The 16,615-nt window shown below is 38.8% G+C and overlaps 2 protein-coding genes across 6 annotated transcripts; one reads left to right on the forward strand and one right to left on the reverse strand.

Moving 5' to 3' along the window:
* Window positions 1-8: 8 nt before the first annotated feature.
* Window positions 9-3,250, reverse strand: cenpo (centromere protein O). Its single transcript, XM_034858181.1, has 6 exons — window positions 3,022-3,250; window positions 2,675-2,826; window positions 2,331-2,487; window positions 1,893-2,164; window positions 985-1,144; window positions 9-203 (listed from the first exon to the last, which is right to left on the reverse strand). Exons 1-6 carry the CDS (start codon window positions 3,041-3,043, stop codon window positions 94-96), a joined length of 873 nt encoding a protein of 290 aa, XP_034714072.1. The 5' UTR covers window positions 3,044-3,250; the 3' UTR covers window positions 9-93.
* Window positions 3,022-14,726, forward strand: slc5a6b (solute carrier family 5 member 6). Of its 5 annotated transcripts, none has more exons than XM_034858166.1 (18): window positions 3,022-3,227; window positions 3,392-3,431; window positions 4,574-4,926; window positions 5,009-5,033; window positions 5,130-5,195; window positions 6,171-6,222; window positions 6,311-6,378; window positions 6,745-6,899; window positions 8,134-8,274; window positions 8,825-8,954; window positions 9,255-9,343; window positions 9,977-10,089; window positions 10,174-10,244; window positions 10,330-10,416; window positions 12,183-12,352; window positions 12,428-12,534; window positions 12,620-12,741; window positions 14,257-14,726. In XM_034858166.1, the coding sequence occupies exons 3-18, from the start codon at window positions 4,595-4,597 to the stop codon at window positions 14,398-14,400; spliced, it is 1,872 nt and encodes a 623-aa protein (XP_034714057.1). In that variant the 5' UTR covers window positions 3,022-3,227; window positions 3,392-3,431; window positions 4,574-4,594; the 3' UTR covers window positions 14,401-14,726. The 5 variants fall into 5 exon arrangements, with proteins under 5 accessions (XP_034714057.1, XP_034714059.1, XP_034714055.1 ...); XM_034858164.1 differs by lacking the exon at window positions 3,022-3,227 and adding an exon at window positions 4,348-4,387 and having other exon boundaries at window positions 3,336-3,435; XM_034858165.1 differs by lacking the exon at window positions 3,022-3,227 and adding an exon at window positions 4,348-4,395 and having other exon boundaries at window positions 3,391-3,435.
* The last annotated feature ends 1,889 nt before the right edge of the window (window positions 14,727-16,615 follow it).

The following is a 16,615-nucleotide window of genomic DNA, read 5'->3' on the forward strand; positions in this document are numbered from 1 at the left end:
AGGGTTTAATTACTGTAGCAGGACTTTATTATAAACAATGAGAATTGGTTTAATAAAAATGTATAAAGTTTACATATATATTTTGAAAATAAATTACACAATATCCCCCATCTTCTTCATTGTCTTCAAAGCTTTGTGCACAGGAGTCTCCATGAGAAGGCTGCCGTTCTTCTTCCACTCTGGAGAATCAGGGAGCCCCTTGTCTGAAAAACAAACAAACCCAAATATAACAAGTACATGTAAGTTCATAAAACTGAAAAATCTGATTTGTTAGACGTATCTACATTAAAATATGTAGTTAAGTTTGATTATTCCTTTTTCTTGACACCGATGTATTTCATACATGCCTTCCGTCCGGCTCGGCAAGTCAATTTAACATTTTATTATTGTGAACTATTGTGCCATTTTAAATCTGACTCCAGCTGAAGTTTATTTGATTTATAGATCCTTGACATATGTATACACCTAATAGTAATATATAGGCTTATATTGCGATCTCTTAGGCTGACATGTATTTTTTTATTATGGCACCCATTTTTCCTGTGCGATGTTATGCAGATCCCCACAGTCTAAAACAATGTTGCAGACTTTTTCTGGCGTGTATATTAGAGTCCCCCCCCCCTCCACCGTGGCTCGTGTGTGTAGGCCACGCGTGCACTGTTGCTCGGCTCATAGGTCTTCTAAAAGAGCCAGATCTGTCACTGTTGATACGTGATCAACTCATGACTTCTCTTTCTCCTGTTACATGCTGCACGGCAAGTCCAAACTGACTCGAAAAACTTGCGCACACGAGGTCAGACCAGACGTGAGATTGTTTGGCAGCCTACGCTCACGTCCAAATTGATAAATGCCGAGCTTTGCGTAGGAATTGGCGTACGCCCGTCCTACGCCTTTTTTAGGTCGTACGCACGTTTCATAAATGAAGAGAATCTGTACATATCCAGTTATCTGCTTTGAGGAAGTTCTGCAGTATTGAAATCCTACCTTCACATTCAAAGTGGACTCGTGTGGGAAGACATCTGGTGTGGTCAGTGTACTCCAGTGAGCAGAGAACAGCCATCTTCTCTCTCGGCACCGTGAACATCAGCACCAGTAACGAACACAAAGCATTACTCTCCATCACTTGCACAGAATTATGGAGTTCCTTTAAAAACAAGCAGGAAGACAGGGTCAGTGTGTTATTTTACCAGAACAAATAATAAAACTACCGTTATTAGAGTTCATGTTCCTATAAGAGATCAGCAAGTGAAATATTTAATTTCTTGCACTTGATTTATCTAGATTTTTGTGTTGCATTTTTATGTGCAAAAATCCCTGCGAGTTTTATTAGGTTGACATTTGTTGGTCAATTATACATAATATTTGCTTCATAACTAGAATGTTGTCAGAATTGCAAAAAGAAACTAAATGACACAAATGCTTTATAGGCTGCAAAATGTACAAAATGCCCAAAGATATTACATGTACGTTTATAGAAACTATAAAAGCCATCCAATAATAACATTGAACATAGAACCAAGGAAGTATTTTTGGTATTGGCATTTTTACTTTAAACTGCTTAAACATAACTATTAGTTGTTTATTAAAACTGTTGCCAATTACTTCTGCAGATTGACTTTTAAATTAATTTTTCTACCTTTCATACAATAAAGTTATAAATAAAATCATTTATATTTACTGTTACTGTCAGCTTTAATAATAAAGTCATACTATGTCCTGCCTGGTGCATTATTTTTGTTACTAATTTGGGTGAACTTGGCCAAGAATTAATATATTATTAGAAAATGTATTGGATATTAGTATCAAATGGTTTGTTTTGGAAACTCTTTATATTGATAATCTCACACACACACACACACACACACACACACACACACACACACACACAGTACCTTAACAAGCTTCAACTGCTGCTTGCGGGCGGCGAAGGCGTTGAGATGTTGGCTGAGGGGGTCTAGAAGAGTCCGGATGTCTGTCTGCATGTTGCTCTGCTCGGCCAGGCTCTTCAATGGAATGAACGGGGGAACGTTATCACGAATGATCCTCACAGTTGGCTTCAGGTCCATCTCCAGGTTGTAATTTTCTAAGTAGACGCCGTTGTAGGCTGTTGTCACAGACACGCACAATCCTTTACCTTGACGGGTCTTTATGGCGCTATACCCACCTGAATGACATCACGAGGAACAATGAAGACATATTGATAAATAATCTGACAGACATACTGTAAGGGTCATACACATTTTTATATATATGATTGATAGATAGATAGATGCCATTCTTTTAACATCTCACTATCAAATATATAATAAATAGGTGAATGACATGAGTACCAATGATGTCATGTGCATGCAGGAGGTCTGTCAGTTGTGTATGTCTGGCCATCAGCCGCAGTAGTTCTGAGTTCTCAGAGTCTTCAGCCATTTCCTCATCCTCCTCTTCTTCATGTGCACACTGTTTGTCCATAGATGCCCTGAGTTTCTGGAGACTCTGATAGGACGGTGTAACCAGCACCAACAAGAAAACACAAGTGCAGCATTATAAATAAAATTATTACACAGTTTTGTTATTTTATTTAAGTCCTTCAAATCCAAGAAGTATTTGGATTCCTTTACATAAGTAAAAGTACTAATGCCACGCTGTGAAAATAGTGGGACTTCTGTGAGCAATGTGTCACCTTGTGTGTCTCTGTCTCTGCCTTCAGCTGGTCTCTCTGGGTCAGCAGCGCTTCAGCTTTAGCCTTCAGCTCCTTCACACGACTCGGCTGCTGAGGTTGACTTTTACGGCTTCTTGCCTGAACTTCTAGCAGACTCAGGTGACTCAAAACACCTGCGAAAAAGGGAAACACTTCTACTGGATGAACTTTCAAACGACAGAAGTGAACGTTGTTAGGCTCATAAACTGTGGGGGGACTAGGTTTGCTTCAGCTAGCATTAAGCTAACGGGTCATCAAAACAAACTGCTCCCAGCCATCTATATCGCCCATACAACACCGGCAAACTGGCGTTACACGATCCAGGTTACCTTTCGTAGACGCTCCATCCATGATTCGTAAGTCGTTCTCTATATTTTGTATTGCTTCCGAGAAGAAAATATTCAGTACAAATTGCGGATTTCTTTTGATTTTGGCGGCGGCTGCGTCATCATTTGTAGCCCCGCCCCCAGTATCAACCCCCGGAAGAGATTTCAAAACAAGCACATGTAGCGTGGACAGAAAGATTAGCCAGGAGGTAGGTTAATTTAACGCTTTATGACCACAACAAAAGAGGTAAAAACATGACAGTTAATCGTATGGCGAATGTGCGTATTGTGTTGTCTGCAGTTCTTGTTTTTAGCCGTAAAGAAGTTGTTTTTAACTAGCTAACGTAGTGCTCTTGAATGTCTCCTTATAGAGCATGGTTAGTCCAACCCGGATTACAACAGGATGTGTTCAGGTGAGTCTGTCTCATGTAATTTCATTTGTTCGTATCTTTCTCACTTCATTTTTCAGAGATAAGATATTATTTCCCACTGTTCGCATTTCTTCATATTCAGTCCAGTTAAGCAACTTCAGATTTATTTATCCTACGCAGCCCACTATGAATCAGCATCATTATCTCTTCAAGTCATTTGCATTAATCTCCCTACATAATTCCTTCCTGTAGTACCTCACAGTAAATGTATCAAGGCCAAGGTTATTTATTTGTCATGTGCTCAACCATTACAGAAGAATTCGTTGCAAATACAAAAGCTCAGACACCCTCCAACAATTATCATTATATAACTAAAGAAGAAACCACGCAATTAATAGCAGAATTTGATGATTTTATTAAGTAGCTGATTCCAGATTCTCACATTTTCTGGTGGATATCACTATTAGCTGAGTATATGGGAGGTTTGGGCTGTTTATCAGACAAAACAAGACATTTGTCAAATTAGGCTCTGGGAAATGGCAAAGGGTATTTTTCACTTTTGAGTAAATATTTGTTTTTATATGGGCAAAGACAAATAACAATAACGGCATAATTTGAGTTTAAATTAGTTTAAAGTGTTCCTGTCTGATCAGTGGTCATTCTTTTGTTAATGTACCCCTATTTGTTGTGCTCAACCTTCAAACTCCTCAGAGATTGCTTGCAGCTGCTTGTCTTTTGTGGTGCAGTATACACGGAGGCAGTAGATGGCAGAGTAGCAGGGCACCTCCCATTTCCAAACCAGTATTTTTGGATCAGCAATAGCAGGGGAAAGTTGACACAAAGGTTGTGTGACCTCGGTTTGTTTACAGACTGGAGGTTGCTTCGTGTAACACTGCTTTTCAGCTGCAGTTCAGTTTAGGTGACTGCAGTGATTTGACTTTCTTTCTGTTTGGGAAAGAACGGCTCAGGGAATCCAGGGCATGAGGAGAGGACGAGGGGTGTGTAGGTAGACGTTTATCTTTTTGTCAATCAAGTGAAGTGATTTGTTTATGATAAAAAAATAGTTGGCTAGAGTTGATACAGCAGGCTACAACATGTTAGGAAAAGCTAATGCACACACACACACACACACACACATACACACACACACATTTAATCAGTGTTTTCAAATTCCTTTCTTCAAGGCTCCTGGACTCTCCTAACTGATGGGTGTGAACAAAGACACTTCTCATCTGACTGACTGTGCGTCTGCAGGAGAACTTCTCCAACTGCAGCCCAGACTTCAAGACAATCAACATGGACCCGTCCTACCAGAAGCACTTTACGGTTGCCGACTATGTCATATTTGCAGTCCTGCTTGCTGCATCGATGGGCATCGGGCTATACCATGCTCTTTCAGGTGGACGTCAGCGCACCACCCAGGAGTTCTTGATGGCAGACAGGAGCATGAGGTGTCTCCCTGTTTCCCTGTCGCTTATCGCCTCATTCCAGTCTGCGGTGGCGATCGTAGGCGTACCCGCAGAAATCTACACTCACGGTACTCAGTACTGGTTTATCGGCTGCGCCTATATTCTGGGCCTCCTCATTCCTGCTCATATTTTCATTCCTGTGTTGTACAGACTGCGGCTTTCCAGCACGTACCAGGTATGCAGTGGCAGATTTAGTTTTTGATTTAAGAGTTCATTTTTGGTGTGCATCCTTCATGACCTACAGTTCTCATGATGTTGTTTTTTTTGACAGTATCTTGAAATGCGCTTCAGCAAAGCAGTGCGCATCTGTGGGACTTTGACCTTCATCTTTCAGACAGTGAGTGCAACATTTCACATAACAAACTGAAGGTCCCAATTTTTCTCTCCCAATAACAACTCCAATACTTCACCCCTGTAAGTTCTAAGTACCTATCTGATACCAGTTGTGTTTCTCTCCCAAATTAAACACATGCATATCTCACTTCATAGAACTAAGTGAAATATTTTGTATGTAAGGTAACAAGAGGTAAGGGTTTGCCAAGCTGTTAAAAGCTTAAAGGCGACAACTCACTTTTCAACACTTGTGCATATACATTTGGGTATCTGGAGTGCCTGCCAACCAGAGTAAAGTAAAAAGAAATCCCTAGTCTATTAGTATACCACTAACCATGTTCAACAATAGCACTTTCACTGTAGCATAATGAGGGTCCATACATGTAAACTGAGTTATTGAGGACTTTGTAAGTGTACAGACAGTTTATTAAAAAGATAGTTTAGAAAGACTGTACAGTATAGAATACAGGCAGGCGCCATCTTGGGAAAAGATTGACATCTTTTCATCTCACTCTCAGCCTGAAAGCAAATAAACATACTGTATTTCTAAAAATGTAATGTTTTTTTTCATACATGGTAATTATCAACCTGTTACCAATCCAGTGAATAAGATTGGAGCATCACTGTTAAAAGGACTTGTAAGAGCCTCTTTGGTTAATGGTTTTTGTTTGTTTGGTTTCAACCTCCTACCAGTTGGGGCAGTAGTGCACTGTCAATTAGACGAGGTATTACAATCAGGAGATAACTGCTCCAGACAGTCTATGAACTGCACTCAGGCGTTGCAATGACTGGAGAAACAAACTGTTTTTGTTTTATGAGTGGACAGTAGTATAATAGGAGCTAAGTATTAGAAAAGTACACTACTACACGCATCTAAACTAATCAAGAAGGCAACTGTGGTGTCGTTCTTTTTAAAAGCAAATTTTCCCACACCTTTTCTATGAAATGCATAGTATCTGATTTGTCTCTCACTTGCCAGGTTATCTACATGGGACTTTGTGTGTATACCCCTGCCTTTGCACTAAATGCAGGTAAGAAAAGTTCATGGATTTTACTCTCACCTAGTGACTTTGAATTGATGAGATCGGTGGTTCAATGTGTCGCTGTATTTTCTTTCAGTTACTGGATTTGAATTATGGGGAGCAGTGCTGGCCACTGGCCTAGTGTGCACATTGTACACAACAATGGTGAGTTAGTTTGGTTAGTCATTTCCATGCAGCTTACTGTGACATTCTAACATTAAAATGAAAAAGGCACTCTTCTTTCTGTGTTTTTGGTATCTTAACAGGCCTAGTATGAGGTGTCTTGTCTCTCTTGACAGCTCAGGATTGACTTTATCCCCCTTTAAAAAAGTACCACCCAAAGTTCTATAGAATTATGGTTTTCTTTGTCAAAAATGAAATGAAAGTATTTTGTCTGAGAAAAGTGTCAAAATGTCTGTGCATGAATGCATTACTATAAAGGATTGTTGTTGACAGATAGTATTTGAATCTAGAAGAATATATCAGCATGTATTAGATTCATTTCCCATGTGCCTGGTCTGCTCCTGACAGGGTGGTTTGAAGGCTGTCATCTGGACAGACGTCTTCCAGACCGTTGTGATGTTCGCGGGGCAGTTGGCTGTCATCGTGGTGGGAGTGCAGCAGACTGGAGGAGTGTCTGAAGTCTGGAGGAAAGTCCGGGAAGGAAACCGCATCTCTTCTCTCGAGTGAGTTCATACTGTAGCATGTGTGTCAGAATGACCAGGAGGAGGAATGCCTGAAGAAATCTGTACACAAAGTAGCACAAATGCATCATGGGAATCAGTTCTGTAAACACACACACACATATATACATATATACATATATATATATATATATATATATATATATATATATATATATATATATACACACACACACACACACACACACACCCTAGACTGGATTAACAGAAACACAGTTTTTTCTTTTGGTTTCACGTTGATTATAGTCCTTTGTGGTGAATGGGACCTCTATTTTCCATACCTCAGTATATTGCAAAGGACAGAAAGTATTATTTTAGTTGGTAAAAATTACAGTACATATTAAATCTTTAAGTGAACAAATAAACACATTACAGTAAACATCTGGTCAGCACATAAAGTTACTAAATAACACAAATCCATGTAACAAATTGTAAAGAACTGTAAGATCATTTTAATTATGCTCAACGCGTTTTTTTTTTTTTTTTGAGTTCAAGCACATACATTTTTAGGACTAGCCATTTAACATAAAACAAAAAACACAATTTTTATTGGAAAACCCAAGACACAAATAAAATCTAACTTCTCTGGATTGACTAGTTTTGATTTTTTAATAAATCATATATATATATAAAAACCACTTGGGTTTTTGCATCAACATGGAGATAAATTTCTATACACGCATGATATTTATTACACCTTAGATTACATTGATTGTAAAATTTCAGTCAGACCAAAGATTTGTGACGGGACAAAATCGTTTTTAGAACATTGGTCCATTCTCCATTTTATTTGAAAAGAGGGAGCAGTGTTAGAACAAAGCAGCAATCCGCAACAGTCAATTCATCACTACTTGAAATGCAAGTGTAGCAAGCATCTCGCTATCACAATCCTGGTTCATATTTTAAGACGCTAGAAATGATGTCCAGCCGCAAAAAAAGTCAGAAAAGTCAGAAGTTAGAACAGAAGTACAGAGAGTTGTTGCTATGGAGATGATACACCGTCTCGTATCGTCGCATTGGTGAAAACTGGCAGTTTTCAGGATGCGTGACACCACGGAAGGCTTGTATCATGTGGATGTGCCGACAGTTTTGATGTCCATACTTAGAATTCCCCATGGGAGAGATACAAACTATGCACTGTAGCTTTAACTGTACCGATTTAGTTTTAAAGTATTAAAGCAATGTCTCTATATTGTCTGTTCTCTCTTGTGTTCAGCCTTAACCCAGATCCTACAGAGAGACACACCTTCTGGACTCTGGGAGTTGGGGGAATCTTTCTCATGCTGTCTCTGTACGGAGTGAACCAGGCTCAGGTCCAAAGATATCTCAGCGCGCGCACAGAGAAAGAGGCTGTCAGGTACGCACACTGTTGATTTTCATTGTGATTTCTGCCTGCAGGCTGGTACAACACAATAGTGTTTCCACCACTACATCTGCTGTGCAAAATATCTCATGTCAGGTAGGTATATTTCTTGTACAAAATCTTTTGCTGCACAAGAAGTGTGCCCACAAAAACACAAAACTTTATCAACAGAAACTGGGGGGGGGGAGGAATACATTACCGTACAGGCCAGAGCTCAATTTTATTCCATATCGTGGTCACAGTTTTTGTTAAACACATCAACATAGGAATTAAAAGTGATCTCTAAAAAGTTCAATGCAAACAACCACAGTAACGCTGTGTTCATAAATCGCAGGTCTTTCCATTAATTTAGGCTGCGGCGGTGGGGGCGGCAGACAGGAACCTTACGATAAATGCACCGGCCTTGGATCTGATTTTCTAGTATGAATGGGACCAAGTGGGTGTTTAGCAAAACAGATTACCAAAAGAGGAACTCAAAAATGCCTCATAAAAGCCTATTAATTCACTTAAACAACCACTTTTACTACGTTTTCCCTTACTGCAGGTCTTGCTACATGGTATTTCCTTCCCTGCAGTTGGCTCTGGCTCTAAGTTGTGTCATGGGACTGGTCATGTTTGCACGTTACTGTGGAGAGGATCACTCTGACAAGCTGGGCGCCTCTTCAAAGGACTCAGTGAGTTTCAGTTTATTTCCTCTTTTTAATGTTGTTATCAAGCAAATATGCTTCTTCTTTTTGAAACGGGGATTTTTTCATGCAGAGTTATGTAAAAACTCTCCAGGGTACATAGGTTTAACAGTAAAATTTCAGGAGCACGAGTATTTGCCTATATCTTCTAACACATTAGGCTCATTATGTAAATGTGATGTGACCAAGATTACATTATCAGGTTTGCATTCTTTCTGGTGGCTAACACAATTATACATTGCAAACTAAACGTTTTTTTTCCTTTTCTCGTCAATGTGTTTTCCACAGATGGTGATATACTTTGTGATGGACATGCTGCAAGGTCTGCCTGGACTACCTGGACTGTTTATCGCGTGTTTGTTCAGTGCAGCTCTCAGGTACAGGACTTTCCACACAGTGTTAGCATATACACATTATTATTATTATTGAGCTATGGTGTTTTATTAGTTATGATGAGACTGTTCTGAGCCCACAGTTAAACCAAACAACACAGGCTGAACTAGTTATTGTTCTGTAATGACACCTCCGGAATTATAAATAAAATGCATTTTATCACATACTTTTAATCTTAATTCTACTTGTATACACCCAGCTAAAGCAAATGCAGTCTCATACAACAGCTGCACGGCCACAGCCTCCAAAATGACTATACTATACTAATATACTATAACATTATAACCCTCATTATTATAATTTATTATAATCCATTATACAGCTTGTGTGCAATTATTCACATAAAATTCATCAAACAGTCCTGGTTATCCTAAAAAAGAACATGTGCAATTAATTTATGTTTAAAGCTTATGAGAAAGCTTTATTAAAAAAGCTGCCTGTTTTCTTCCTGCTTGGTGTAAAAGCCTTTTTTATTGCAGTTACTTAAACAAAATGTATTGGTAGTAAGAGTGAGTTCAGAAGGGCAAAATTAAATATACATTTTATTGTTACTTCATGTATTTTGAAGATGGCAGTACTAGTAAGTACAGTATATATTTTTTGCTTTTCCTGTGCAGCACCATCTCTTCTGCATTCAACTCTTTGGCCACTGTAACAATGGAAGACCTCATCAAACCACATTTCCCCCCCATGACCGAGGCAAGAGCAACCCTGCTGTCCAAAGCCTTAGGTTAGCTCTCCGAAGCTCACCAGTGCACAATACAGAACTGCAAAATAATAATAATAAAGTTTCAACTTGTATCTCCTCTATAAGCTATGTCATATGGGCTGCTGTGTCTGGCCATGGCCTATCTCACACACCTAATGGGGGATTCAGTTCTACAGGTAAGCTCGCAGGTGGTCAATGGTCAAATAATAACAGACATTTCTCACGAAATATGCACCGACTGTTATTATGTTTGATCTCCAGGTGGCTCTGAAGATCTTTGGGATGGTTGGTGGTCCTATTCTTGGTCTGTTTTGTCTCGGGATGTTTTTCCCGTGGGCCAACTCCACTGTAAGCCAAATCAAGTCAAGTCATCTTTATTTATATAGCACATTTAAAACAACAAAATGTGACCCAAAGTGGCAAGGCAGAGGGTTTAAGATCTGCCTCAATACAGATAAATACCATTACAGAGATAAAAGGTACATACCATGCAACAGTACAACAATGTAAAACAAAACTGACATGATAAGCCAAAGTCAAGTAAAGAAATAGGAAGTTAGGAAAGAAGGAATCCAATCAGCAATAGATTAAAAAACAGTGGAGAGAATAACAAAAAAATAGGTGAACGGGGGACTTGACAGTAGCCATGCAGCTTTAAACTGAACTAAAAGCCAGTGAAAAATGGTAGGTCTTAAAATCAAATGAAATTGTGGAACATGATATTAATTGGGGCGGGAGGCTGTTCCAGAGCCAGGGAGCAGCAGCAGAAAAGGCTCGGAGATCCTTTGGTTTTTGAAGCATGAGTGAGGAGTTGTTGCTGTGAGGATGACCTGAGCACACAATATGGAGTTAGCAGGTCGGTAATGTATTGTGGAGCTAGTCTTTTTAAGGCTTTTAAAAACAAATTGTAATATTTTAAAATCTATTTTGTAGTTCACTGCTAACACTGCAGGTTGAACCTCATCAGTGGAATCTGTTGTGAAGTCAGTCATGGGGCAATATGCTGTGAACAATATTGGCATATAACTGCTATGCTTATTATAATCAAAATGATCATGGATTAAAACGCCTTTATGTAAGGAAGTAATGGCTACTTGTTGGAATTTAGAGTAGAACTAATGTCACTTTTTCTTTTCAACTGTTTTGTTCTATTTTTTTTTTTTTTAGAGACAAGCCGTTTAAAGTGTTCAATATTTCAAACAACCAAAAACAAATCTTAGAACAATGTGTATATTTTGCCCCTCTTTCCCAAATGGATTCAAATGTAGAAAAAGCCGCCTCTTGCTCCATTTGAGACTGTAGTTGATGTTTCACATTGAACACATAATTTACATACTCCGATTCAGCTGCCAATAGCGGGACAAATGGCCCTCGGCCTTATGTTAAATTTACCCTGCAGACTTAGGGCCCTGCGGCCGCTGTATTCACACTCAGGCTAGTCCCTGAGCCAGAGTCATGTGGCTGGGGATGATAACCGGGACTATTAGGTGTGCATCAGAGGATATTTGCATAAACGTTAATACTTTCTCAGCTCATCATTGCATTGTGCCCTCTTAATCTGCAGTGGTTTATTGTCACTGTACGGGATCATTAGCTTCAGCAATTTATCTTGATGTGGCCAACTAATATTTCCAGAAGTAAAATAGTAGTAGATGAGAATTTGCGCATAAGTTAACATTGTATTTAGCATGTTTTTCTGGAAATGAGTTAAAATGTGCACATAATCTGGATAGATACTCGACTGACTGGCATCCAGTTGGTTTGCATGTGCGTACAAGGGGGTTGTTCCTTTTATCATTTACATCTTTTTTGGACCTTGTGTGGAATCCCAACCCCCACGTTGAAAACCACTCCTTACAGTTTTTTCATTCCTAATTGTAATCCAATAGGAATCATTACTGTTATGCTGTGTTTTATCTGACATCATCTTGATGCTGTTTGTCTTCTAAAAGAGGGGAAGAGTGGCAGAGGCTAACCCTCGTAGCAGGATGTTGTGATTAAGACAGTTATTGTGACAATATAAACCTTTTGGCAACTAAATTTAGTTAGATATGTAAATCGATTATCATCCCACCACCTGTATCTTTGTTAAGTTTGAGTTTTCCTGTTACCAGGGAGCGTTGGCCGGTCTGGGGTCCGGTCTGGCTTTGGCTTTTTGGGTTGGTATCGGGAGCATCGTCACTCGTAGCTCCAGCACAAGACCGTTGCCGCCCTGCAGAGCCGCCCTGCTGTCCGACAACACGACTGCTGCCATTCATGCTGCACTCCTCAATGTTACTCTGACGTACGCACGCAGCACAGAGCTTAGTTTTGACTGTGGTCATTTCGCAAGTTAATTGTCTCTTTCTCTGTTCTTTAGCCGACCCTCTGGACTGAAGAGATTTTATTCATTGTCCTACATGTGGTACAGTGCATTCAGCTGCCTCACCGTCATTCTAATAGGCCTGATCATCAGCTTCCTCACAGGTGGGCGAGTTCATACATGTACACATGCTCTCTATGATTCATAATCAGTTTTAGTCTTAACTTTCAAATGTTTACTTCTGTTTAGGCCCTATGAAAGAAGAAGATGTAACACCAGGCACACTCTATCCCTTGTTAGGGAAACTGCTTTGCTTTCTACCTGAACACCTCAAAAAGAAGCTCTGCTGCGTGACTCCTCTGGGACACACGGTCAGTAAATCGGTCAAGTTTAATTACAGGATGAGCAACACATTTGAGAAACCCCTTATATAACAATTCCTGCGACGAAATCGCTACAAGATTGACTTCCTCTCAGTCGTAATGTAAGAATTGTCCTCATCAGTCAAAAGTTAGGAGTAATTGTCCATTATTGCAACAAAACAAGTAAATGTTTAACATAAGACTGTAACCGGCAAAACGCTGTAATTAAAGCCAAATTATAAGCTCGGTTTTGAGTTGGGATTGATCTGCACAAAAAGACATCACCTCAAAGAAGTTATATCAGACAACTGTGTCAAGTGCAAACTAGCCAAATCTGAACATGATCTTGTAGTTTTAGGTGTTTGATGACTGAACGCTGTCCCATAGATGGACTTAATATCTTTTCAAAGCGAGGGAGGCATTTAAGAGTTTTAGTTAGCAGCGTGACAATATGGAATTTTGTACAGATACGTTTGCTTGGTGATCCCCTGACATTTCTTTTTGCATCACCATGGGGCTGACGTGTTGATATCTTTCAGTCAGGAACACTCGTCATACGTTAACTATTTGTTGCAACAAATGAAAATACAGTCACGCTTGGCGCTGATGGCTCTGCTGTGAGGATGCTCCCTGGTTTAGCCAAACAGCATGATGGGCCAAATATAGTAGTATACAAGGCCTGCACGATTCGGAGGGAAATATGAATCATGATTTTTTTTGTTTATTTTAGAATTCATCAAGATTCTCTGCCACAATTTTTTTGACTAAAACAAAACAAATTGGCAGTACCAAATATTTGTTGGAACCTATAGCACAATGCGCATCACCACAAGCCTGTACACATAGAGGCATCAATGAAGAGGAGGGAGAGCCTCGCAGCACAGAAGGAAGTAGTAGTGTTTGTGATGCAGTCGGCTCCCAAAATTAAGTGACAATCATTAGTCATTTTTTATATATATATGTGTGTATGTATGTGTATGTATGTGTGTGTGTGTGTATATATATATATATATATATATATATATATATATATATATATATATATATATATATATATATATATATATATATATATATATATATATATATATATATATATATATATACACACACATGTGTATATGTGTGTGTGTGTATGTGTATATATATATATATATATATGTATGCGTGCGCACGCACGCACACACACACACAGTATATGTGTATATATGTGTGTGTGTGTATATATATGTGTATATATATATATATATGATGGCGACGTTATTGAAGCAGGGATCAGTAAAAAGAGAGTCCTTTTTAAATGGCCAGGGTTGCCTCGTTGTGTGAGAATGCGCCGTGATCACTTTGTGAATGGATAGAATCGAAGAGTACAGCTGGGGGGGGATGTCATGGCTGTAGGAGCATCTTTACAGCTCCTAGTTGTCACATACTTGTAGTTATTAAATCCTAGTTATAAGTAGTGGTTAAAATCACTTAATTCTTCTATATTCCCCTTTTTAATGATCTTTTTAATTATTATTTAAGCTCTCAGCACGACAAAGGCCTTCACAAAACAAAGAAACCAATGGGCTGGCCTTCCCACGAGAGGACAAACCATCACAGCCAGAGACGGACACATTTTTTCCTGAGACTCATACGCCTCTTGTGGAGCATGAAACCACTGTGTGATATCACAGTGGTTTCATGTCTGGCTGGAAAGTCTTTACACTAAGCACTTGGACTCAAACAATGTGTGTTTTTGTATTTCTCTTTTTAGTATTGCCTTTGCTTTGTGATGAACGATGTCATTTGCATTGTCAAATGCTGCCATAAGGTCAAAGCTGAATAATGTCCAGTCAACACAGGGTTGTTTAAAGAAGAGTTTAATTTATGCAGTATTTGTCAACTTAAAGTGTATGAGTTATGATTACATTTGGGTTAAGGCAAGACCCCAGTTTCACAAACACCATGTAAACACCTTACCCAACCTTAGAACCCGAGTTCTCATAACACAGTAAACAGATCTAGATAACCGCTTCTGTAACTGGGGAATTTTTTGCAACTTAACCAGGGTGAGATCTGGTTGCACGTCTGCAGATGCTTAGTTCTTTTGCGGACGGATCGCGTTGTTACAGAGTTGTTACTCACATTCACGCACCAAATTGTATTTTTTTAATTTTAAACTGTAGGCTAAGTGTAATGTATTTCCTATCCTAGCCCTGCTTCCTTTGAGTGGTTTTGTCACTTGTCAGGCCGCCGTGTGAAATGATTTGCCTGTGTAAAAAAAAGTAATAATAAATTGGGAACACATGCCCATTTCATACTCTTCTCCATCATCATCCTCATCCTCATCCTCATCCGCCTCCTCTTACACTATCCCCTCCAACCTCCCTATAATCCTTTTTCAGAGCTACCTTGTCCTCTCTGGGCTCAGAACGCTCCCAGGGAACAGTGAACGTAGCGCACATCCGATCAAACTGGCCGGGCCGAGCCCAGGCTCCAGCAATAGCACTTAGCGGTGGGGAAACATATGATTTGCGTCGGTATTTTTAAAATCAATTATTTGCCCCAGAATCAGTATATATATTTTTTACCCTTCCTAAATATTTTCGGTTTGTCAATACCACTTCGGCTACTACATCATATTTGTTTCCAGCCAAACGGAGCGAAACATGTTGTGCTTCTTTACAAATGAAATGTCTGACTGACTGACTGTGTTGTGCATTCTTATAAGAAAACAATTTAGATTTTCTTTTTTTTTTGAATGTCTCATGACATATTGTCTCTAGAAATGTAATATTCAACTTTGTTTTTGTTAAAGTAGGAAAAGCAGATCCCAATAATACTGTCGAATCAACTTCTCGAACGCAATAAATTCAAATCGAGTCAATGTTAGAAAATGCCAACTAGAAATGTTTTGTACGTTTATACGTTATACGTTCTATACTTGACTATGTTTAACACTACTGCAGCTGTATGAGATGACCTGTGTGAGATGGTAGTGCCTCGCTTTTTAAGAATGTATGTGTGAATTTTGTCTGTATTGCAGCTGAAATACTGAAAAAACGTTTTTTTTTTTAAGGATTAAAGAAAATGTACAGCTCCCTTACATTGTTTTGTCCTCTTATTCAAATTTTTTGCAACTGAAGAATAATTTTAGTTGTGTCTCCTGGCTAAAGTTAAGTCTTTCCTTAACAGGCACAATCTAGAAAAGGTGATTGATGCTTTTATTAGTTCAAGGTTGGATTACTGTAATGCTCTTTATGTTGGTCTGAATCAAACCTCCATCTCACGTCTTCAGCTTGTGCTAAATGCTGCTGCCCACTTTTTATCATCTAGACGTGCACACATTCTCTACACCTTACATTGATCATCTACAGCGTCCTTGAGTGCCAAGAAAGGAGCCTTTAAAAATAAAATGTATTATTACCTGTTCGTTTTTAGAATTGATTTTTATTTTGGTTTTCAAGGCCTTAAAAGGCAGGACTTCAATTTATTTTGTATTGTATTTTATTTTGTAGTATTGATACTTTTACCAAAGTATAGCACCTTTTACCACAGAGTGTTTTTAGAACATGGATCATTCTTAGGGTTAATATTTTGGACTCTGCATCTTTTGACTTTCCAGTCTCCCAACTTCATGAACGTTTACGAGGTAAATGCTTTATAATATTTTTTTTTGTCTGTTAGAAATGCTTTGCTTGTGACCCCTTATCAGTCTTGGGATAATGTTTATATATTTAACCTTATTTATTCAACTAGGAATTCTCTTAGGATACATTATCTCTTTGTAGAGCAGGTAGTTCATACACAGTCCCATTCATTATTTTTGTTATTGATTTGTTTTAATTATTTTTTGTTGTCATACAGGAATTACATACAAACATTTCATGTTTCTAAACCC

This window comes from Etheostoma cragini, chromosome 20, assembly GCF_013103735.1.
Source record: "Etheostoma cragini isolate CJK2018 chromosome 20, CSU_Ecrag_1.0, whole genome shotgun sequence".
NCBI lineage: Eukaryota > Metazoa > Chordata > Actinopteri > Perciformes > Percidae > Etheostoma > Etheostoma cragini.

What these genes read in the sequence shown, in the direction of transcription:
- slc5a6b (XM_034858166.1), top strand. Translation starts at nt 4,595, where the DNA reads ATGGGTGTGAACAAAGACACTTCTCATCTGACTGACTGTGCGTCTGCA. An exon ending in GGCTTTCCAGCACGTACCAG is followed by an intron (nt 5,034 to 5,129) that starts GTATGCAGTGGC and finishes TTTTTTTGACAG; the next exon opens with TATCTTGAAATGCGCTTCAG. An exon ending in ACAGAGAAAGAGGCTGTCAG is followed by an intron (nt 8,275 to 8,824) that starts GTACGCACACTG and finishes CCCTTACTGCAG; the next exon opens with GTCTTGCTACATGGTATTTC.
- cenpo (XM_034858181.1), bottom strand. Translation starts at nt 3,043, where the DNA reads ATGGATGGAGCGTCTACGAAAG. An exon ending in CAGAGACAGAGACACACAAG is followed by an intron (nt 2,488 to 2,674) that starts GTGACACATTGC and finishes CCGTCCTATCAG; the next exon opens with AGTCTCCAGAAACTCAGGGC. An exon ending in GCATGCACATGACATCATTG is followed by an intron (nt 2,165 to 2,330) that starts GTACTCATGTCA and finishes GATGTCATTCAG; the next exon opens with GTGGGTATAGCGCCATAAAG.